This window comes from Chenopodium album, chromosome 8 (assembly GCF_948465745.1).
Source record: "Chenopodium album chromosome 8, dcCheAlbu1.1, whole genome shotgun sequence".
Classification (NCBI taxonomy): Eukaryota; Viridiplantae; Streptophyta; class Magnoliopsida; order Caryophyllales; family Amaranthaceae; genus Chenopodium; species Chenopodium album.
The window spans coordinates 64,000,672-64,025,807 of record NC_137841.1 but is presented as its reverse complement, the minus strand read 5'-3'; the positions used below and the strand labels follow the sequence as shown (position 1 = coordinate 64,025,807).

Genomic DNA, 25,136 nt, shown 5'->3' with positions numbered 1-25,136 from the left:
ATTCAAGAACCCAGGTTTCCTTGGACGTTGAAGCAATATCAGATTTCTTTACCCAAACTTGCCTAACATTCTTGCTAACAGACTGTTCCTTCTTGTTACAAGTAGCAACAAGATGACCAGTTTTACCACAGAAAGTACATACTTTATAGCTAGGCAGGTCTACATATTTTTTCTTGCCCTTATGCTTAGAACGTATGAATCCTAGACCTTCAGTTCTTTTGGTTTGAGCATTCTCAATCCACTTAGGAATTCCAAACTGACTAATGCTTCTTTCTTTTCGAAGCTCAAGTTCCTTTTCCAATTTTGCCTTTTCAATTCTTAACTAGTCAAGATCATATTTTAATTTTTCAAAATCCTCATTAAATTTTGGCAAAGATTAAGAGGAGGAACTTGGAGACACTTCAGCATTAGCAAGTTTGTATTGAGTCAGTTCTACATTAACCATGATATTTTCAAACTTGAGTTTCTCATTCATTTCTTTTAAGAGAAGATTCTTGTCAAAAAGTTCAAAAAATCTACTTTGAACATCAGTTCGTTGATTCTCAATCCACGTACTGTGTTCCTTGCAGACTTTGAAAGCTCTTTGACATTCACCTAGACGAATACTAGTGTGAGTCCACTCATCTTCCATTTCAAACACTAAATCAATGAGAGCATCTTTAGTATAAGTCTTAAGCACATTAGGATCAAGGAATACCTCTTTAGCAAGCTCATCATTGTAAGTCTTTTCATCGCGTTTGGCCATCAGACACAGATGAGCTGTTTCTTCTTCAAGTTGTTCCTCTTCATCCTCACTTTCCGAATCTCCCCAGGCAGCAATCATAGCCTTCCTAATGTCTGTTTTGTTGAAAGGAGTTTTGTTGTAGTTGCTCTTAACTTGTTCCTTTGCCTTCCCTTTACCTTTCTCTGTATCCCAAAGTAGACACTCACGAATGAAGTGTTCTAGAGATCCACATTTGTGACAACCAGAGTCAGTCTTTGAAGTAGAGGGTTTCTTGGTGAAGTTCCTTGACCTGTTGTTTCGGTTGAACATTCTTTTGAACCTTCTCACCAGCATTGCAGCCTCTTCTTCATCGACTTCAGAGTCCTCTTGATCTCCAGCTTTGAGAGCCAAGCCTTTTCCTCGGTTTCCTTCACTATTGCTTGTTCCTAGGTGCAACTCATGAGTCATGAGGGAACCAGCAAGTTGCTCAATGTTGAACTTTGTGAAGTCCTTTGTTTCTTGTAAGGCTGTTACCTTGGCTCTCCATCTCTCATCTTGAGGGAGGCTTCTTAGAACTTTTCTGACCTGCTCATCAATAGGGATTTGCTTTCCAAGAGAAACAAGCTCATTAATAATGTTAGTTAATCTAGTTAACATTTCCTGAATTGATTCTTTTGGTTGCATTTCAAACCGTTCATATTTTGACATAAGCAAGTCAATTTTAGAGCGTTTCACTTCGTTAGTTCCTTCATGAGTAACTTGAAGTAAATCCCAAATTTCTTTAGCATTTTTACAACCCATAACACGGTTGTGTTCATGGGGTCCAAGACCACAATGAAGTAATTTAACAGCAAGTGCATTAATTTCAATTTTCTCAAAATCTTCCTTATCAAACTCAAACATAGGTTTAGGTACTACCTCATTTTCACCAGTAGTTTTGGTTATTTCAAAATCACCAACTTCGATCACTCTCCAAACCTGGTAGTTGTCGGCTTTGATAAAAATCTCCATCCCGTTCTTCCAATAGGTGTAGAATTTCCCATTGAACATAGGAGGACGTTGCGTAGAGTAACCTTCTTCCAGTTTCTCGTGATTGTTCATATTGATTCCAGGAACTTAACTCGTCAGGGTTTCCTGATTTCTTCGAGGAACAAGCTCTGATACCAATTGTTGACTTGAATGAACAATACAAGAGGGGGGTGAATTGTATTGTAGAGGAACTAGGGTAATTTTTGCGGAATTTATAAAGGAACTCGAATAAAAACTAAAAGTGCAAAGAGAGATTTTACGTGGAAAACTTCTTGGCCCTAATCAAGAAGAAAAACCACGACCACAAGGGATTTAAACTCAATTCTTAATAATAATAGGGCAAACAACCTATTACAATTTAAGACTCTAAACTCAAGTTCCTCTATGAACTTAAGCTCCCTTCAGCTGATCCCTCAATCAGTCGAACTCTCAAACTCTCTCTTTTTCTCCTTGCTTCACTCAAAGCAATAAAACACTCTTAGAGTTCCCCCAAACTCTAACCCAATACAACTCAAAGATTAAACTCTAAATTGCTAAGTACAAAGACACTCAAGGACTTAAGTGGATTATGACTCTTTTTCAAAAGCTAAAAGACTGTAATGCTCAAGTGTGTTTTGTCAACAGAAAACTGATCCTATTTATAGGAGAAAAGGGAAGTTAAAAACCTTTCCGTTTGCCTCAACTTCCACTAAGCCACAACCTCCATGAAACTAGGAAGTGCAGTTCGTGGGAGCTTGGGCAGCAAGTCAAACGATTTATCAGGAAGTGTTTTACTGGCTTCCTAATTTTTCTCAACTTCCTTTGACAAAGTAAACCACACTTTTGAAAGATTATTCTCCAAGTCAGATTTTCCAAATAATGAGATAGAATTAAAACAGAAAATCTTTTTAACAAAAAAAGATAATTTAACTCAAAAAGATATTTTTCGAAAATAACTGAGTTAAAATATGGAAAATAAAATCTTTAATAAATAAAATCAAATCCACTTAAACCCTATCAACTAGCCATGTACTTAACATATATACAAGAAGCCTAAAATAAACAGTAAAGATACATTAGACTCCTTGACACACTGTGAAGCTTCGACTCTGGAGCTTCAGTTCCTCACTCAAGGAACTTGGCTTCTGATTGTCTTCTATGCTCATCCATAGCTCATCCTTAGATCTTGTTCCATGTTCCATTCTGACTCTAGAACTTCGTTGCATATAAAACATGTCAATACATCAAAGCTAATAGACAAAAGTTAAAGCTCCTATGGGTTTGCTTAGGTTCCTTGATTCATCATCAAAACTTAAGATCAACAGTTTCGCTAAAGGTTTCTAGGGTACTACTACCAGGAAGTCAAGGGTATTTTGTTTATCTTTTTTTAAAACTTCCATCTAAAATGACTTGAAAAGTTTCGAAAATATAACATTTTGACTTACAAAATTAATAGAATCAACTTATAACTTCCCCGAAATATGTAGCAATTTATTGTTAATGAATGGTGATGATGATTGAGAATATGCTTGATAAAAAATATACTTGTGCCGTTATATGTATCATCAATCATCACACAAGTATACCATTGATAGCTTCAAATTAAGTTTACATGGAACTCCTAACACTACCAAGTCATCTTACATATCTCATACATCATACAGTCACATTAAATGTGGATTGTTCTTAATCTTATTATACACTTCGTACAAGAGAACTAATTAAGATCTTGTTTAAATAAAATCGGAAATACTACCATACATAATCCATGATCACCTAACTAGCATTCATATATTTACAACAGTGGGGGCAATGTACATATCACCTTTTTTAATTTCATTTTTGCATATAATGTTTTAAAAAGCTCACATACATATGCTTTCACTAAGTCAAAAATATGTACGACTGTATACTACAAGGGTTTCGTTAAAGGTCTATAGTGTACCACTAGAAAACATCTTTATAATGTTCAACTGTATAATAAAAGGGTTTCACTAAAGGTTCCTAGGGTACTACTACCAGGATGTCAAGGGAATGTACTGTTTGCATATATTGTTTAAAAGCTTCACGTGCATATGCCTTCATTGAGTTAAAAAAAAATGTACAACTGTATAATACAAGGGTTTCGTTGGAGGTCTCTAGGGTAGTACTAGAAAACATCTTTATAATGTTCAACTGTATTGTTTGTATAATAAAAGGGTTTCACTAAGAGTACAAGGATAGATACCATTTACTTTAGCGTTGCAATTAAATATTATAATTAGAAAGGAATACGAAAAATTTAATTTGATTTACGGTTTGATTCATTTCAAATAAAGTCACGAACTGTCTCCATCTATGTTATAAGTTGTAAATTGGATAAATGTGGGACCCTTTTGAATCACCATGTTCACCCTGTCAACAATGTTCAATTATAATGTTTATCATTACAAGATATATGTAGATTATCCTTTGAAGGGATAAAGGGATTTGTAGATTATCATTTGTAGAGTATAATGTTTAGATTATCATTTGTACCCTTATTGTCGTCACATACCCTTTATTTCTATGTTTTATAATATAAAAGTCGAGTTGTAAAAAGGAGTCCCCATGTTCATCCTATTTGTATTTTCCGAAGTAATGTACTTTGTCGTATGTATGTTTAGCCTTCATCCATACATCCTACATAAATGTTTCAAAGATGTGTATTACTACTTTCAAAGTTTGGTATACAATTTGACTCCTACTTACCTACCACTGGAATTATAATACTTTCATTGGTATGTAAAATAGTTCCAGTTATGGTTAAAATGAGCAATTGACACAGTAAGGAGTACAACTTATGTAAAATAGTCTTCCTACTCTACTTTGATATGAAATATTGGCCTTTTACAAAACTGGGTCATAAACAAAACAACAATTACTTAATATAGTTCAATAACAATTAATTAATAAAGAGTTCTGTTAAAAAGCAAACCTAAAGTCATTCACGCATCATAATCATAACATGATAAAATAACAAGGAATATCTAGATTAGTTCTGTTTGGCTGATTAGTAAGCGAATTAGAACCACTGTAGATAGTTACAAGTAATTACGTGGTAAAAAGGTTCTACTTGTACAAAGTTTTTTTACCAGTTGGACTAGTTTGGTGTTCAGTTGAATATCTTTGATTATTGCACTGTAGATAATTACAACTACAGCTTGTTAAATTAAGCTTGTGATAAAACTATTAGAATGAACAAAAGAACCACTGGAAAAATATTCAAACAACTGTGGACTGAAATTGTTCCATTTGTATTAAGTTCAAATTTCCATCAGCACTGCCTGGTTATGGTTTGTCACAATTAGTATATGATTAAGCGTAGTTCGTGATCTAATTGATTCACTTTTTCATACCAATTCTTTGACCAGATAGGCGTCGGTCTGCAAGAAGGCGGAAAAAGATCTTGAGGAAGATCGACTACTTCTACGCCAGATAGGCATCGAATTAATCAACAAAAAAGGGCGATGACAAGGGCGAAATCAAAGAAGAGATTAAACTTAGAGAATTAGCTATGGAGAACAAGCAACAATGGGGAACGAGAGGAGAGAGAGACAACAAATAGGAAGTATAAATTTAGGCCTTCTTTAAACAGAGGAGAGAGAAATTTGAAATAAAATAATGAGAAAAGGCACAACGGGATGTCAGAAGGAATAACGAGAGAAGCTGAGTAGGATTTTTCAAATTACATGTGAAAAGACAAGCAACCCCCTCGTTATGTATTTCTTCACGCCTCACTAACCTCCTTTTGAAAAGCCTCCTATAAAACATACACATTAGATTTATTTTTCAAGAATAGTCCAATCAGGCAATCACCATATAGATCTAATGTGCTTAAAAGGAGGCCCCATACATGAAAGTACCACTAGTTCCATGGATCATAGGAGGCCCCATGAAGTTTTCATTTAAAATTATTTCAAATCAAATTATAAAAAATAAGTTCACATCAGATCAAATTAGAAAAAATATATGTGGGTTTTTTTATCGTATATATCTTTAAGGATTTTTTTGAAAATAACACCACATATTTTGAAAAAAATGGATTATAACATCACCTTTTCTCGAATTTGTATTATAACACCACATAAAAATCAAAAATTGATTTCACCACCTACTAACAGATTCCATCCAAGAATCCGTTAGTGGGGCTCACTTTGAACACATGTCACTCATCTATTGGATTAAATAAAATAATTTTTTTTTTAAAAAAAACAAATCCTAAACCAGCCACCACCGCCGGTGGGTGTCAACCAAACCTAACCCCCGAAGCTCCGAGACCGTCGCTGAACCACCGTCGTCACCATACCCTGGCCCAAAACCTTCGATACCGTCACCACACCATCGAAACCCCAACCTAAACTAGTCGAAACCCCAGCCCACACCGTCGCCGAACCACCATCAGCCGAAACCTCCCAGCCACTTCGCTTCCTCCCCGAAAAACCACCCCTGTACTTCCACTTCACCTTCAAACCGGTCGAAAACCACTTTCGAAGCCCCAGCTAGGTCGATTTTGCGGTGAGGCGACGACATGGGTGGTTTTCGATGGTTCGTGGTAAGGGTTTGCACGGATTGATTGGTGGGATTTGCGCGGGGGGAGGGGGGTTGTGGTGGGTGGGGATGATGGGCGGTGATTTCGCCGGTGAAGGAAGGGTTGCCGGCGTCAGTAGGAGTCTCCGGCTGTGGAGTCGCGGCCGCCGGTGGTGGGATAGTGGCTGGGTTAGGGTTATAGGGTGTTTTTCTGTTTTTTTTTTTTATAATTTTTTTTACCTTTATTTTTTAAACCAATGTGTTATTGCCACGTGTCTATCTTGGGTCCCACTAACGGATTTCATCCAAAATTCAGTTAGAAGGTGGTGAAATCCAAATTTTGGATTTTTTTTGTGGTGTTATAGTCAAAGTTTGAGATTATGTGGTGTTATAATCCATTTTTTGGTAAAATTTGTGGTGTTATTTTCAAAAAAATCCTACCTTTAATTTCGTAATAAAAAAATTTAGGCTAATTTGAATTTTAGTACCTCGAATATGGGGGTAATTGAATTTTAGTACCCATCTAAAATTTTATTTTAAATTAGTGCCTCCAAAATGACAAAACTATAGGTTTCAGTACCTCCGTCTAGTTCCGTTAAGTTTTCCGTTAGTGGGGCCCATTATCTAATTATTTAATAATTTAATTTATTAAAAAAAAAAAGAAAAAACATTTTATAAAAAAAAAAAACTTTAAAAAATAAAAAATAAATAAAAACAGCCACCGACACCAGCGCCGGCGCCGGCTTCCGGCAGTTGGTGGCCGAATTCCCCTGGCACCGGCGCCGGCCACCCCTTCCCTTTCCCTCCCTGTTTTCCCCTTCCCCGAAACCCTAGCGCAACCACCACCATCTTCCCTCCCTTCCTCGTTCCTGGCCGCGACACCCCACCCCTCCCTTTCCCTTTCCCTTTCCCTCCCTGTTTTCCCCTTCCCTGAAACCCTAGCGCAACGGTGGCCACCACTACCGTACCATGGTCGTCACCTTAACCCAGCCCCATCGTTGTCTCCCCGACCCGAAGCCGTCGCCGAACTACTCAGACCTCAACCCAATCCAGCCCGGCGAGAAGCCCCCATCGTCATCTCCCGACTCCAAACCAGCGTCGAACCACCTAAACCAGCCCAGCGAGAAGCCGACAGCAGCAAATCAACCTACCACCGCCGCAGAACTCCTCTCCCTTACCCAAAACCGTTGCCGAACTGCCGAAATTCCAACCCACACCCATACCAAACCCACAAAGCGTCGTGGTTGTTAGGGTACAGTTGGGCTTGTTTCGAAGGTCGATCGAGGGTGGTCGGACGGTTGGTTTCATGGTTCGAGGAAGGTCGGCCGGCTGACTTCGTGGGTCGAGGGTGGTCAATTGGGATGGGTGACGGCGGTGGGGGTTGGCGTCGGTGGTGGCTGGTTAAGATTTTAGGGATTTTTCATTTTTTTTTTATTTTTTAATTATTTTTTTTAATTTTTTTTAAGTTTTTTTTTTTTTTTTTTATAAAATGTTTTTTCTTTTTTTTTAATAAATTAAATTATTAAATAATTAGAAATGGGCCCCACTAACGAAAAAATTAACGGAACTAGACGGAGGTACTGAAACCTATAGTTTTGTCATTTTGGAGGTACTAATTTAAAATAAAATTTTAGATGGGTACTAAAATTCAATTACCCCCATTTTTGAGGTACTAAAATTCAAATTTTCCAAAAATTTATGAAACTTACATATTAATTTTTTTAAAAAAAACATTATTACGAATTTAACAAAGTTCCACTTAATCTAATTTTTATTTATAGATTATCGTACACATAAGATCAAAGTTTAGTCAAATCAGACACTCATATCAGATTAGATAAGCAAAAATAAAGTGAACTAACCAAATAAGCTCTTATTCAATATCCCTTTATTACAATATCTGACAAACAGTAATATAGGCAATATTATTCAACAATAATAAAAACCCACTACAAAACATTACGCATTAGATTTATTTTTCAAGAATATGCCAATGACCATAGATCCATCGTGCTTAAAGGAGTGATCATGAACGTACCATCAGTGCCATGGACCATAGGAGGCCCCATGAAAATCTCCGAACCCCACCCGAAATCGACTCCCGCCGGGGTTCAACCAGCTTACAGCCTCTACTTTATTACCATCATCGTAGCAACATGGAGGGCGATATTGCTTCCCTCTATCTTCCAAAAATTGATGATTAATTAGATCTTTTTGGCTTTTTAACTTGTGATTCACCTTGTTTGTGGCTTCTCTTATCTTGTTACAAGAATAGCTTAGAGGTTTCGACATGGTCTCCGGTCTCCCCGATATCTAGTTGTAGAGCAAAATTGCTTGTCATGTTATCGGCCCCATCCATTAGACCATGTGTAACGCACCAACACGGTACGACTTTAGTGAATTTGTGTTTTTATGCACTTATGGTCTTATGCCATGCACTTTTATTTATTTATTGTTCCCAATCTACTCAAGACATGTTTCATATAATAGAGGTGTTGAACACGGTCTTGATATGAAATAATCAAATTTAGATTTCAACTTGTATTGATAGTATTAATTAATTAAATTAGACCGATCTGATAAATCCGATATTTTAAATTGACACCTCTTTATTTACGTAGTATATTATTACTAGAAAGAAGGAAGAAAATGAATATAGCCGAATTAAATTAATGGTAACTTGATCTTTAATAACAAAGGTCTCGTGCCATGCACGATTATTGACAAAATAAATTATGTACGTATATATTTATCAGTGATCATATATTGTAATATCTCGTTTTTAGTCACTAATATTTATTTGCCTCTCAGCCACTTCGTCCTTCTCTACTACAACTAAGCACTCCTACACGCAATTGAGATGTTTTCATAGTCGCTCTCACTTGTTAGCCGGAGTACATTTTAGCTAGCCCTACTCACATACACTCTCACAGTTGTATGTCTTCTCATATCTATTAAAGGACCAATTTAACCAAAAGTTTAAACTGATAGTTGAGACATAGAATCATATATTAAACTCTATCACTGAACTTTTGTTTATCTCAACTGTATCCTTGAAACAAATATTATGTTTGTCTCACAAAAACTTATAGTAGAAGATTGTATTTTTTAAAAATATTTACAAAGATTATATTTTGCTATTCTATTTTCCATATTAATTAGTTATTTGAATGTGAATATAGAAAAAAAAGGTAAATATCATTTTTATTTATATAGTAATTAAATTTTACAAATAATTTCCTTAAATAAATTTTCTATTAAATATTTTCTTTTTTAAAAAAAATACTAAAGACACACACTGGTGTGTCTTTTAGTATATAGGTTATTGATAAAGGTAGACACTTGATACAAATGTGCGAATTGAAGACATTAAATTACTAGAGTATGTAATAAGCCAGGGGCGGACCCATGAAGGAACAAGGGGGGACCATTGTCCCCCCACTTTCGGGAAAAAAAACAGAGGAAAAAAAATTCACTACTACAAAAATGGGCAAAGAGACCCGTTGAAATATGCTTGAGAGACCACTTTTGGACGGGTCTCTATCTCAGGGGTCTCTTTGATTAAGAGACCCTTTCTCATGAGGGGTCTGTTTGTGCGGACAAAGAGACCCGTTGTCACTGACAACGGGTCTGTTATTTATGCAATGAGATTCATATTTTCGAAGAGAAAGAGACCCGTTGTTGGAGATAATGGGTCTGTTCCATTGTATCAAACAGACCTATCAAGTCAACTAACGGGTCTCTTTGTTCTTTATTTTTTTTAAAAAAAATACTATTTATTTCTGTAATGCGTTTTGCATATGAATATTTTGATTTTTATGCTCTATAGAAATTTGTATAAAAAATAAAAAATTGTAAATCATAAATTATACGTATAACACGAAAAAGCAATGAGCTAAATTACAGTTGATGAGACAAAAAAAATCAACCAACGAAAAATCCCAACAAAAAAATTGTTTGAATTTATTGAAATTTACAATTACAACATCAATAAGACTTTGAGTACTCCATTTGCTACATTCTTTGTTTGGGAGTTTTGTGTGATGAAATCAAGCAGATCTGAAAAACAAAATTAAAATAATGAATGACTATAATTGAGAATTCCACTTAAAAAACTTAATATTGACATTCAATAAGAAAAAACAAAGAAAAGGAGAGATACGCACAACAAATTTGAAAATATAAATTTAATTTGCACCTCAAAGTAATGAACCTTTCGCCATTAAGTTCATCGATACACTTGGAGCACCACTGTTGTCATCGTCTTCATCGAGTTTCATATCCTATTAATCAAATTAGATTAAAAAAAGGAAAAATTGCTCCCATAAATCCCAACTTTGCCTCGTCCTCCGAAATTAATCCCTACTTTTGATTATTATCTATTGCACCCAACTTTAGGGGTGATTAATTTTCGTTGCACCCTACAAGTTAAGCAACCTGCTGTAGCCTGTAAACTGATGACGTGGCATCTCAACGGTTCTTTTTTTTTATTTCATGTTACAAGGGTTGACTTTTTCCTTCTCTCTCTTAAACAAAGACCCCTGTCTTTTCTCTCTTCTAAAAAAATACTCCATTCTCCATTCTTACTCCCCTTTTCTTTGTAAAGGTTCACGAATTTCACTATTTATTTCCTATGTCAACTGGATCTTCTTCTTCAAGGGGTGGTGGGTTGATGTCTACAAGAGTGAAGTGCAGATGTGGCGCATTTGCGGTGGTGCGAATGGCGAAAAACGGTGATAACGCAGGGATGAAGTTCTTTGGCTGCCCTAATTGGCCTGTGAGTTTAATTTGTCATTCATATACAATTATTGTGTGGAATTATATGAATTAGGGTTTGTGATTTCAATTGAATTGGGGGTTTAACTTTTGCAGGTCGGTGATTGTGGGTTTTTCCAGTGGGTTAATGTCACAAATGGAATTGATGCAGATTTGCGATTTAAGCTCTTTGAAAAAGACACTACTCTTGCTGAGAAGGAGATGGAAGTAGATTTCATGAAAGAGAAATTGAAGATTGTTGAGAAGAAATTGGACATGAAGACAGAGGAGTTGAATGATACAAAAATGGAGCTCTCCCACACTAGGATTGAACTAATGAAGGCTACAAGAAATGAAAAAAAATTCTCAGTTGCACTCTTTGTATCTTGGATTTTCTTTGCAATGTTTCTAGTTTATTTGAAAGCTTGAACTTGAGTATGTAATGGTTATGGTGGTTTTGGTGGCTTTATTTAGGGGTAATGTTAGGTGTTGTTTATTAGTCACCTTACCAATCTAATGTATGATTCTCAAGTAATGAATAAATAAACAATGTTGTGAATAGCATTTCCAATTCATAATTTGTAAGTAATTGCATAGTGCAAAATATTACCATGCATAGTGATTGTGTCCAAAAGACAACATGAGTGCAAAATATTACAAGTCATTGGTTGCAAAATACACTACACATAAACATTGTTTGCAAATTATGAGACAACACAACAATGTCACCCAAAAGTTGATGAAAATAGAGTTTTATAGCTATCTATGCCTAAGTGAGACATCCATCCATTACTAGGTTGGCTGATGCAGGGTTGAGGTCTGGCTGGACTGACTCATCTAGAACCAAGCCATTGCTGATCTGTGCCCTGGCCTTGCAGCATCTCCAGTTGCCCCTGACCTGGACCTTGTTGATCTCACCTGCCTTGTTGTCTGCAAACAAGGCAAACCATAGAACATTAGAAAATTGGACAAAGTGTTAGAAAAAAAAAAAAGGTTACAAACTTGTACACTTACTGAAGTTATTGCTGATCCATCAGGTGCAAACAACACACCTACACCAAGAGGTAGCTGGTTCCTGCCCCTAACTCTTCCCCTTCCCCTTGCTGCAGTAGCTCCCCTTGCAGCACCAGCCCCCCTTGCAGCACCAGCACCAGCACCAGAGCTAGAGCCTGCCCTGCTACCTCTTGAACCCCTTCCCATGTGAATCATCCTGCCACCTCTACCTAGTTGAGTAGGTTGTACTGTCATTGAGTGGTGTGCAGTTGATGGTGCAGCCTGAGCAGCTGTTGTAGCTTCTACAACTACTATTTGCTTCTTTGGCCTCCCTCTAGGTTTCTTAGCAGGTGGGGGAGGGGTTTGCCTAGTGTCTTTCTCAGGACACTTCCTTTTATTATGTCCCTTGGTGTGGCATATGGAGCATGTCATTTCAACTCCATTCTTGGTGATGGTTCCAGCCTTTTTGGGATTTTCAAAAGGATCCTTGATCCTGTTCTTCCTAGGTCTCCCAGGTCCAATTTTAATTGAAGGTGGGTCAATTGGCAGGGAGACCTTAGGCCAATGCCTTTCCCCTTCACATGGGGGGATAGATCCTAGACCATACAACCAACAACCCAAAATTTTAAATTACATACTAAGTTCACAAATAAATACAAAGTGCAAGGAAAAGTGAGTTGTATACCTGCATATGCTTTGAGGTAGGTTGCCTTGTGGTAGCATTCATCAACATATTGCTCAGCTTCTTGTCTGATGTAGTAGATAGAAGCCACTGCATGGCAACATGGGATACCAAGCATATCCCATTTCCTGCATGTGCAGCTCCTTGTCTCCAAGTTCACTACAAGCTGATCCAAGTAGTATGTCACATTGAATAGGGTCTCAGATGATGGCATGACCTCACACTCAGCTGCCTTTTGCTTTTCAATTTCCAAATTTTCTTGAATTCTTGGACAAAGCATTGTTGTGGCTTTCATCATTTGCTGCCTCTTCACCACTAGCCTCTGCATCAAAGTAGTTCTGATGTCCTCTAGGCAGTACAACAAATGCTTTGTCCTGGCTTGTATGATATAGCCATTAAAAGTCTCAGCAATGTTACTTGTAATGGCATCTGTTTTGATGTCAGGTTTCAGGAATGCCCTACAAAACAGCTTAGGGTTGTAGCCAATGAAATCATTCATGGCATCCACATTCACCTTTCCTAACTTCTCAAGGTTCTCCTCTTAGTCAGCCATGCTGTATGCCTTAGCTATCCTCCAAAAAAGCAGTTTAAGTTCATCTCCCCTATATGTCTTGTGCCAATGTGCAAAGATATGTCTTGCACAATGCCTGTGCTCTGCATTTGGCAACACAGTTGACACTCCATGCAAGATGCTTTGTACATGAACAAGGAGTTAAACATGTTTGAATACAAGGAAAACTTATGCAAGTAAGCAAAGTAAAGCAATAGATCAAACCTGATGCTCATCTGAGATGATTGCCATGCCTTCCCCATCCTTCAGATCCAGAGTACTCTGCATTTGCTTGAAGAACCACTCCCAAGAGTCATTGTTCTCACCTTCAACAATGGCCCAACAAACAGGGTACATCTGGTCATTGCTGTCTCTTCCCACAGCTGACAGAAGCTGACCCCCCAAAAAGGTCTTTATGAAGCAAGCATCCACTGCAAGCACCTTCCTACAACCCTCCTGCCACCCCACCTTCACCCCTTCAAAGCATACAAAGAGCCTCTTAAAAATTGGAGGCTTTTTGTCAGAATCTGTGACTAACTCCAACCTAGTACCAGGGCTGGTTCTATGCAATGCAGCCATGTAGCTACCCAACTTGTTGTAATGATCATGCATAGAACCATGCAACATTCTATATGCCTGGTACTTAATCTTGTAAGCAAAGTCCCTACTCACAAACATTTTGAATGCTTTCCTTACACACTCTTGGATTTCCTTTACAGGCCAGTGAGGCCTTGTCTTGAATACCTCAAGGAACTGGCCAGCTACCCAACTTGACTTCAGCTGCCTATTCCTCTTCATGTTCCTCTGACACCAATGTTCACCTCTCACAGTCTTCACAACTATACAAGCCCTCCTACTATCCCATGAAGCATACACATAAAATGGGCACCCATCTACACAGCAAACACCAGTTCTTTGTTGCCTTCCACTGTCACTCACTTTGAAATAAACATCCCTACCCTGCAGAATCCCATACTTAGCTACTGCTGCCCTAAACTCAGATCTATTAGCAAATCTCTGCCCCACTTCCCATTTGAAAGTCCCAAAATCTGTGTGTGCAAGTGACACTGATCTGCTGGCCTTTCTTCTCTTTCCTGGTTCTAACTCCTCTTCACCACTGTCAAGTGGAGTATGCACCTCCTCATCACTCTGCTCATAGTCACTCTGGGGCCCAGAACCCTCACCAACCTGAGTTGTTGTCCCCTCACCCACCTCAGTTGCTCTCCCCTCACCCACCTCAGTTGCTGTCCCCTCACCAACCTCTGCCCCTAGCTCTCCCTCCTTGTCTATATTCAGCCACTGAACTGTCTCCCTCTGGATTCTCCTAGCATTGTCAATTAACTTTGCAGTTGCATCTTTAACCCTTTGCCTAGCTAAACTGTACTCCTCATCATCAGTTTCTGACTAATATTCCTCATCCAATATCTCCTCCCTCTCTTCTACCTCTAAGTCATCCAACCCTTGCACCTGTTCTGCTACTTCAGCATCTAGGTCATCACCCTGCCCAGGTTCCTTTGCATCATCACTTTTCACATCTGAGTACACCTCACCAAAAAAAGTTGCTGGTCCTTTCCCTATGTCTACAGTTACCCCTTTCCCTTTGCTTGACTCTACCCCTTTCCCTTTGTCTGTAGCTGGCCCTTTCCCTTTGTTGACCTCTACTTCTGGTTCTGGTGGCTGGTAGGGTGGATCCTCTCTGTCACTCTCAGAACTAACTGTTGGAATCAACTCATGTAAAGGAAGGGGGCTGTCAGGTCTTGCATCTTCCCATTCATAACTGTTCACTAGTTCAGAGTTGATTTGTGAAGGTGAAGGAAAAGTAGGTGCTGTGGGATATGCTTTTGTCAAGTCTGAATTAGGGTTTATAACATATTTCACTTTGAGAGTACTTTGGTTTGGTACAGCATTGGTGGGTGGAATGGCAACAAAATGAGTTGGAGCATCTTCTTTTTCATTTAATGAGCCGTCAAGGGTATTTTGGGAAGGCTCAGAAATAGTCAAGGGAGGCTGACTTTTGTTCCTTGGACTTGCTCTCAGTTGTGTTCCCCTCTTCACAGGTAGTTTTTTGGTTCTCACATTTTTTGTGTTTTTTGATGAGGTAGGCTGTTTCTCTTTTGGGAAGAGTATTGGGTCATTTTGACCATGCACAACATACACATCAACAACTCTATTATTAAGTGACACATCTATCATCTCCCTCATACTGTCATCATCATCAACTCTCCTCAACCCACCTTTCAAACTCAATCCTGGAACTAAGTACATAAACCCCTGTACTCTGTCCTTATACTTCCCACACCTCATAACCAATTCCATAAGATAATAAGCACACAACTGATCAGGGTTTACATTAAAGGTTCTACCTTTACCATTCATATAACACAATTCATCATTGTCAAGATGTTGAAACACTCCTCCATGCCACATTTTCAAGGTAAATTTATTTGGAGCCATACCTAATTTAAAAGCAATTACATTACAACCAGCACTACACTAAATCAAGGCATTTAGGGTTCGAATTTAAACAGTCAAACCAACAACAACAAAACACCCAGTATTACAAATACACAACAATTCGCATGCATAACTCTCAAACAAATATCATATCATTACTCAAATTAGTCATGTCCCAGTTTAATTAATTAGGGTTTCACGACAATATGCGTAATTTAAGCAAAAATTCATCAGAAATGAAGCGAAAGATTAGGGTTCAAACACTTACCTAAAATGGAAGTTCGACACTTTCCCAACGACTATTGGTGCTTATCCTTCTCAGAAATCAACGATCGTCACATTTCCCCAAGTACAATTGTGGTTGAAGCTTCAATAATGGCGTCAATTTGAGTTTTTTTTTGTTGATGCTCTGTTGTACAAAATGAAGGAGTTAATGAAAAGGGAGGGAGTAGCAGAGAGAGTAATGAGAGTAGTTGGGAGGGAAAGCTGACGTGGCACTAACAAAAGTGGGAAACCTCTCAACCCACAAAAAGGTGACCTTCTAATCAGGTTCCAGGTAAAATGGGTGCAACGAAAATTAATCACCCCTAAAGTTGGGTGCAATAGATAATAATCAAAAGTAGGGATTAATTTCGGCGGACGAGGCAAAGTTGGGATTTATGGGAGCAATTTTTCCTAAAAAAAAATCAAAATCCTCACAGAGGCATTTCAACACAAGGTTTGAGGGCAAAGAAGATAGAAAATATACCCATAGAATAAAGTTAAACCAAAAACAAATTCACCCAATTCAAAATTCAAATAAAATAAAACAAGAAAAATACCAACACCACCACCAAACCACCCGTAAAAAACCCTACCCACCAGCGAAAACTCTCTAAAATACTCAACCTAAACTCGAAATCATCAAGAATAAAGTCGGCCTCCCCACCAAAAACTTGTAAAATTATTTTTTTTTTTAAAAAAATGAAATAGAAATGAAATATACCTTTTCAAATAATTCAATTTTTGCTTTTTAGCTTAATTTAGCCATGAAACTCCAGATCTGAAGTTTTGATGGTCAAAATTGACATTTAAAGCCTTTAATCTGAGCTTTTATTGACGGTGATGAAATAAAATGAGGAGGCAGCAACGACGGTGTTAAGGAGGAGGAGGAAGAAGTGACGGCGTTGTTAAGGAGGAGGAGGAAGAAGTGACGCCGGTGTTAAAGAGCTCGTGGCATCAGCTTTTTTCCTCCGGGAGAAAAATAAGAGGAGAGGAGAGTGAAAGAGAGAAAGGGAGCGGCGTGAATGGGTTGCTGGTGATGGGAAATGGCGATAGGAAGAGACAAGAGGGAAAGAAAATAGGGTTTTGTTGTCAAATAAAAAAATGTTGGTTTAGGTGGTGGACACATAAAAGACCTATTAAGTCAAACAACGGGTATTTTTGTTTTTTTCCTCCATCTTTATAAAACTATTGGTGGACCCTATAATATATAAGAGATCCGTTGTCTCTAATATTAGATCTATTAAATCAAAGAGACCCGTTGTATAAACCAACAGGTCTTTTATTAGAGGTCATTTTGCCCATTTTTGTAGTAGTGATTTTAGGAAAAAAAATAAAACTGGAAAAATAGTTATATAAAATTGAGTGTAAGAATAAACAAGAAGTTTGCCTTAGCTAAGTTGGTAGTGGGCTAAAAATAATATGTCAAGGGGCCCAATTTCAGATTTACTTAGATGACTTTTACCACCCGCAAAAAAACGAAAAATTTGGTATTTCCACCTCCATAAAAAAAAGTTTTATTTTATGACCACATAAAAAAATTTGGCTTTTACCACCAATCACCTCCAACTAACAGATTTCGCCCATAAATCCATTAGGGGCGTACCATGTCCACGTGTCACCATATTATTGGGTTTTTTTTTTTTTATTTGTTAATTTATTTATTTTATTACCCAATAATATGGTGACATGATAGGCCCCACTAACGAATTTATGGACAGAATCCGTTAGTTGGCGGTGATTGGTGGTAAAAGTCAATTTTCATTTTTTTTTATGTGGTGATAAAATAAAACTTTTTTTTATGGAGGTGGTAAAAGCAATTAAGTTGTTTTTAAGAGGGGGTAAAAATAAAAAATTCCTTTATTTTAACAAACCACTCGACTATTCCCTTATTCCTATTTCCCAACCACGAGGCATGAACCACGAGTCACGGAATGCAGCGAACATCTTCGGCAAATGTTTGCTAAGAAATTAACATCACAAGATAATATAGCATTTGAATCCCCCTTCTAGGTCCGCCACTGTAATAAGCAGATGGTATTTTAAATATGCATAATATGAACAATATATAAATGAATAAATTAAAGACAAATTAAAGTGTAGGCAGTCGTATATTCAATATTGGCTTTGGTACAAGCGTCTCTGGCAGATCTTTTGTAACTGTCTCGCAGTCTGAGTCTTATATGCCTTTGCTTTCTGTTTGAATTTGGCCGACGCAACTGCCACTACATCATCTATTGGTTCTGCTTGGGCAACTGTTGTTATATAATTGAAACTGATGACCAAAAGTAAAACCAAAAACTTACCTTTCCCATTTCCAAACACCACCTCAACTTAGACTTTATGTAATGATATTAAGTAAGTGTTTGTGTTTCAAGAGACATATACAAATATACAATGATACATGACTAGCTAGCTAGTTTGATTTATATACTGGTTTTAAATGGACTAAATTAATACATTGCATTAATTATTAAATACTTTCTCCGTTTTTTTTAAGTGTTACACTTTGACCGGTACATAGTTTTAGGCAATTTAATTGACTTAAATAAAATAAGAGGTAAGTGGGGTAGTTGGAGTATTAAAAAATTGTAAAAGAAAGATAGTGGGGTTAATAGTTTATTGAAAAGTAATGAATATGAGAGGAAAGATATAATAAAAAAAAAAGTAGTAGTGGATTAGGGTGGAGATCATGAGAGGAGAGAGATATAATATTTTATTGTAGTTTTTTGCCAAAAAGGAAATGTAACACTTATTAAAACATGGCCGGATTTGGTAAGTGTAACACTTATTAAAACACGGAGGGAGTAACTAAAACAAGCTATTACTCAATATCCCTTTATTACAATATCTGACAAACAGTAATAAAGGCAATATTATTCAACAATAATAAAAACCCACTACAAAACATTACACATTAGATTTATTTTTCAAGAATATGCCGATGACCATAGATCCATCGTGCTTGAAAGGAGTTATCATGAATGTACCATCAGTGCCATGGACCATTGGAGGCCCCATGAATATCTCCGAACCCCACCCGAAATCGACTCCCGAACACCCGAGGTTCAACCAACTTATAGCATCTACTCTATTGTCATCATCGTAGCAAAATGGAGGGCTATATTGTTTTCCTCTATCTTCGAAGAATTGATGATTAATTAGATCTTTTTGGCTTTTTAACGCGTTGATTTCTTCCAAAATGAACTTGTGATTCACCTTGTTTATGGCTTCTCTTATCTTGTTACAAGTAAAGCTTAGAGGTTTCGACATGATCTCCCCTGCCGAACTTTGTATGTGAACGTTAACAACAGCATTGCCATAATAGCTGCATGATTATATGTAAGATATTAAACTAAAGATCATATATGTTTTCTACCAACAACAATAGGGTTCCGAAAGAATCAAAACTAACTTTATTTAATATATTTTTTTAATTTTAAAAAAAAAAAAAAAATTTAAACAATTATTTAATTAACTTTAGTTAATTTAGTGAAAATGTTTTTTTTTTTTTTAAAAAAAAAATATCTATTTTAGTATTTGCAACCATTCTTATTTCATCATTTCTTGCTTGTCAAAGCTCAATATTAACAATTTATCATTAAGTACATATATTGAATTTTATTTATATTAATTTTTTTAAAAAAGGGAAATGTGAGAGTGAGAAAAGTAAGTGGACCGTGATAACTTGGATCTTTTTACCAAAAACGGCTAATTTGATAAAAATATTTACCAAAACGACTAATTGTACATTTAATTCCAAAACTAGCTAAATAATTGACTTGGAAGGAAATTAGCTATTTGCCTATTTCTTATTTTCTTTTGAATCGGTTTGGTTCACTTTTTTTAAATATTTTTTTTATTATTTTTTTTAAAAAAAAATTGATATAGGATTTTTTTTTTAAGTTGGAATATTTAAGCCATATACAAATATACAAAGTACGTAGTTTTGATTAAAAAAAAAAACTAATTTTCTTCTAGATTGTATCACAAAAAATAGGAATTTCAAGTAGTATTGTTCTATCAACACTACCGCAAATGTATACGACAACAACGGTTATTAAGGTATTGATCATTATTTTCATGCCTGTGAATTGGATACTCTCTGTTAATGTCTGCTAATTTAAATATTTTTTAGTTTAATGTGTGTAATAAATCAAACTTACAGATATTTATGTGATATATAATGCAGACAATGAATATGTTCTCAATTGTTGTTTTTTTTTAAAAAAATTGGAAATTTGGATCAATTTTTTGAGTGATCGATTTGATTATTATTTTTTTTAAAAAAATTTGTGTAAATTTTAAAAAATGTTGATGCTTGCACAATTGCATCACTGAATAAAGTAGAGTCTCTTGAGAATTGTTGTAAATATATTACGTTGAATCTTGTTATTTCAAATTAATAGGATATTTTAATTCATGGCATTAAAATTTTCCAAAAAACCAAAATAATAAATAAAAAAAACCCCCCAATTTATTTTTTTGAAAAAAATACCCATAAAGTGAACCAAAATGGTTCAAAGAAAAATAAGAAATAAATTATTTCCTTTCAAGTCAATAAATTAGCTATTTTTAGAATTAAAATTCATAATTAGCCGTTTTGGTAAATACTTTTGTAAAATTAGCCATTTTGGTAAAAGATCCTGATAACTTTGTAATCTAATAAACTACTGTCATTTATAGTAGTGTGTCAATTATTCTGAAATAACCAAAAGAGAGAAGCAAGCAAGTGTGCCAATAGTGTGCTTAAAATACTATCATTTACAATAGCTACATGATTATATGTAAGAAATTAAATTAAAAATCATGTTTTCTACCAACAACAAATCAACAATAGATAGGGTTTCAAAACTAACTTTATTGCTAGTAAAAAAGAAGGAAGTGTATATGAACTATATATTATGTAGGCCTTGTTTTGTTCACCTTATTTTCAATTATTTTAGGGTTAATAAGTTTTGATAAATTCAGATAAGAGTTAATAAGTTCAGATAAGATAAGTTCAAATAAGTAGAAGGTCACCATTAATTAAATAGGTACACAACTCTTCAAAAAACAACCTAATAAATCTCAGGTTACCTTAAACATCTCTGGATGCAATTGTCCAATCTTCCCACACCTGACGCTGCCAGCCTTTTTCACACACAATTTCATTTTAAGTAAATTGTCATTCCCAACTATGCATAGTTACTCGGTGAACATACAACATACCTGATCAAAATCAAAATGCCTTTTCCTTTTGGTAAAACGACCAAGTTCCTACAACCAGACAAGTAATCTTTCACAGTTATATCAATTAACAGATTAATCTAACTAATTTAGATTAAAAAAAAGTCAGAATATATACCAACTCAAGATCAACACAGGAACAATCTTCTCTTAAATGTGCAATATCCATTGCTGTAAAATGTGATGGAACAACACATATACCTGCACATTTTCATACCGTATAAACATAACACCTTTACACAACTCTAATAACACCAAATACTTCAGGGAATACAAGAACATTACTACAAGAACTATTGATTCGCCAGACGTAACTTAGATGAAATAAACACAATAACGAGTTTTGATTATTGATTCAATAACTACAAGAACTATCAGCGACAAAAATAACATTAATTGTCCCAATATTTCTAGCTAATTGATTCAAGCGAATGCAATAATAACATTATTGGGAAGAATTTGTCCCTACATTCGTAACAAATTGATTTGGATAACATAATAACTTGAATTCGGAAACCCTAAGTAGAAGCAAATAATTGCAAAGAATTGATTCAATAAAAAAATAAAATTGAATCTAAAACCCTAACTGTAAATGACAAACTTAGCATTGGAAACCATACCAGCAATAGCTCCAATTGGGGATTATCAGGTTGAAGTTCTTACGGCTCCAAAAATCAACTCAAAACCTTACCAGCAATACGCTCCAATTGGGGATTATCCAGGTTCAAGTTCTAACAACTCCAATTTCTTACAAGTGCAAAGACGACTGATGAAGGTGATAATCCTTAGGAGGGAGAGACCCAAATTTACTGATGAGAGAGAGAATTATTAATGATGAGAGAGAAAGTAAACAGAGTAACAGCGTTAGGGGGTCAACAAAATTTGGGTTAACGGTCAACGAAAACAAGAGCTAACGTCTGTCTTCAACGATTATGATCAAATGTCCGAATTACCCTTACTTTCCGACGCGAAATGACGACGCCACCCTTTGATAAACAACATTTGTTTCTCATTCTGATAAACTTGAATTAGCTCTTATTTTTGGGACTAATATTAGGCCAAATGAGTCGTTCTTTCGGGGACGGAGGGAGTATTATTTTTTAATTTTTTTCTTAAAAAACGTTAGCCACATAATTCGTATTATAAATAGGATTACGCCACGTAAGATTAGTTTTTTTAAAGCCATTAGTTAAGATTATAAATTTATAATAAAAAATAAAAAAATAAACTATCTTTTCATAAAATTGAATGATTTATTTGGGTGATTAATGGAACCAACATTATGATAAATTTTTGCAAAATTACATAAAAGAGTTTTTTTTTTTCAAAATATTTTAGAGCGTACATAGGAAAATATTATATTTCAACCAATGAAAAAAAGAATTGCAATTTATTTTAGATCTAAAAATTTATATTAATTATAAAAGTTAAATCAGTGCGTTGTTTAGTGTGGCTGGCTGAGACACACCAAAACACTGATCAATTAATCCTCAACCATCCGAGTACGAAACCCCTATCGAGCGAGTAACCCTTTGACCAAGTAATACTGACCACACAGTGTGGCCAGCCACACATGAAATTTTGTGAAATAAAATATTATCTTTGTATATCGGGAATTATATCTAAATATGAGAAACAAAATGTATAATTCATTTTATAATAAAAAAAATTCAAGTAGTAAGCAAGCGAATATCACAAAGTTTATCAAATAAAAAAATAGTAAATTTTCTTATTTGAAAAAATACAAACAAATCGTGATGAAATCGAGTAGTGTTAATTTTTTTTTTTCTTTTTTTTTCCCTAATAAATAGATCTAAAAACTTCATCTACATGTTAAGTGACGAAATTTTTAGAATCATAAAAACTTGAAAATTTATAACAAAAATACATTTGACACATTTCATAATGTTCTCCACACTCAAAAAACCCAATTTCATCATCATACTTTTTAGAAAGGACCATTCCACAAGATGCCCCATATTCCCCTTCTTTTTTCTAAAGTAGTGAAAACATTCACATGCCACCAAAAAAATTATATGAAATAAGTATTCAAAGGGACATAACCACTTTGAAACTCATGAATAATGTTCAATAGGACCAATTTCATTCTATTTTCTTGTACATTGGTAGCAATCTTATAAAGCATATTACACAGACAGATGAATCTATATAATCAACAGGAAGTTTGTCCCTGAGATACTTATGTGGCAAGTAAATTAATTTTATTTTCTTAAAAAAATTAGTGTTGTCCGTGCATGCATGTGATCAAAATTAGCTGCATATATTTATAATTATAATAGTTTTTCCCAAATAAACCTCCAATTCAATACAAAACTCTTCTTCTCCTCTCTTTCTCTACTTCCCTAACACATTCTTTTCTCTTTTCACAATTCTCTTTGCATTCCTTTCACAATTTCCTAAACTTTCTCCCCATGTTCCCACAACGCCAACCTGTTTCATTTGCAACAAAAATTTCTTTGTAAATGGATTGGTCGAATATAATGAGGCACAAGAATTGCAAATTAACATGTGATTGTGGCAGTAGGTTTAAATATTTGGAAGATTTGCAAAATCATAATCAAATTCATCATCCCAAAACAATCAAAGACGTCGGCATTATATCGGCGTAATCACTAATTATTGGAATGTTGTGTAAGTTAATTTCTTGAGATTACTGAATTTGTTGTGTTTCCTGATATCATTGTATTCTTGAGATTGCTATAATATGGATTGTGTGTAAGGGTAGGAGCGCTAGCGGAAACGTAATTAATTGATAAATTGACAAAGCATAAACGACAAGAAAAAGCTATTAAAAACAACACCCAACGATCTCAATGAAAATAAATCCACTATATTAAAATGAGAATACAAAGACCCTAATTTATTAGGGTGAGAAATATTACAATACATAACTCTCACAAATAAAACTCACTAGGGAGTATGAAAAACAATAGTGGAATGATAAAAAGGAGGAAGTATGAATAAGAAAGTAGAAAGGCTTTTTATGTAGTATGGTTATGTAATTGGGAATGAACAATTTTGTGTGTTAGTGGATTGGTAAAAATAAGCAATACAACAACTATTTATAGATGTGTAAGGTCGGTGGAGTGTAGTGATATTTTGGAAGAATCCTCTAAACTTCTTTATAAAATATTGCAAGTTCTAGAAAAATCAAGAGATTTGTGGATTATCCTTCAAGCACCGACATAGCATGAAGGATGGTTTTTGGGCTTCTCAAGAGTTTGGGCCACATTCATGATACCCAACAATCTCCACCTTAGACCAAATCTTGGGTACTTGTAATGCGAGTTTGAATCTAGCAAGGATACACTCGCACCGATCAAACTTAGTAGTAGGAAGTGGCTTTATGAGCATATCCGCAGGATTTCTGAAGTATGTACCTTGTTATCCACAATTTCACCTTGATTAATAGTATCTCTGATATAATGGTATTTGACAGAGATGTGCTTGGTCTTGAAATGGTAAAACATCATTCTTGGTAAGAAAGATAGCACTTTGGCTATTAGAGTATACCACGGTGACACCTTGTGGTATGCCCAGATCCATAACAAGACCTCGCAACCATGTAGCCTCCTTTATACCTTCAGTTGCTGCGACATACTCTGCCTCAGTAGTGGAAAGATCGAGCAGCTATTGATTGTCACACTTTACTCTTAACATTAATCGATGCACGGTTCGTTTGAATGTTTTAAAATAATTTTTTATATATATATTTATGTGCTAAAATTTGTTTTATATTTAGATAAAATTCCTAATATGAAAAGATAATATTTTATTTTAATTAATTTAAACTGGAAAATCTCATTTGTCAATTTTGCTTATGTGTCATTTAAATTATTTATTCTAAAAGAAATTAATAATCTCGTATTTAATTGGCTACAACTAAAATTTATTATCCTATGTGGCGCGCGCTAAAAAAATTAAATCCTACG

The 25,136-nt window shown here is 35.5% G+C and overlaps 3 protein-coding genes and 1 long non-coding RNA gene across 4 annotated transcripts; all 4 read right to left on the bottom strand.

Moving 5' to 3' along the window:
* Positions 1–10,091: 10,091 nt before the first annotated feature.
* LOC145556242 (uncharacterized) lies at positions 10,092–10,553 on the bottom strand. Its single transcript, XR_014091814.1, has 2 exons — positions 10,458–10,553; positions 10,092–10,318 (listed from the first exon to the last, which is right to left on the bottom strand). It is a non-coding gene; the product is annotated as an uncharacterized LOC145556242 (long non-coding RNA).
* Positions 10,554–11,600: 1,047 nt separating this feature from the next.
* Positions 11,601–13,639, bottom strand: LOC145556241 (uncharacterized). The gene is made up of 2 exons (XM_081617895.1): positions 12,029–13,639; positions 11,601–11,944 (listed from the first exon to the last, which is right to left on the bottom strand). The coding sequence occupies exons 1-2, from the start codon at positions 12,437–12,439 to the stop codon at positions 11,852–11,854; spliced, it is 504 nt and encodes a 167-aa protein (XP_081474021.1). The 5' UTR covers positions 12,440–13,639; the 3' UTR covers positions 11,601–11,851.
* Positions 13,292–14,630, bottom strand: LOC145643170 (uncharacterized). Its single transcript, XM_081694324.1, has 3 exons — positions 14,619–14,630; positions 13,465–14,553; positions 13,292–13,381 (listed from the first exon to the last, which is right to left on the bottom strand). The coding sequence occupies exons 1-3, from the start codon at positions 14,628–14,630 to the stop codon at positions 13,292–13,294; spliced, it is 1,191 nt and encodes a 396-aa protein (XP_081550450.1).
* LOC145556239 (uncharacterized) lies at positions 14,495–17,039 on the bottom strand. The gene is made up of 2 exons (XM_081617894.1): positions 15,962–17,039; positions 14,495–15,695 (listed from the first exon to the last, which is right to left on the bottom strand). The coding sequence occupies exon 2, from the start codon at positions 15,691–15,693 to the stop codon at positions 14,644–14,646; it is 1,050 nt and encodes a 349-aa protein (XP_081474020.1). The 5' UTR covers positions 15,694–15,695; positions 15,962–17,039; the 3' UTR covers positions 14,495–14,643.
* Positions 17,040–25,136: the final 8,097 nt, after the last annotated feature.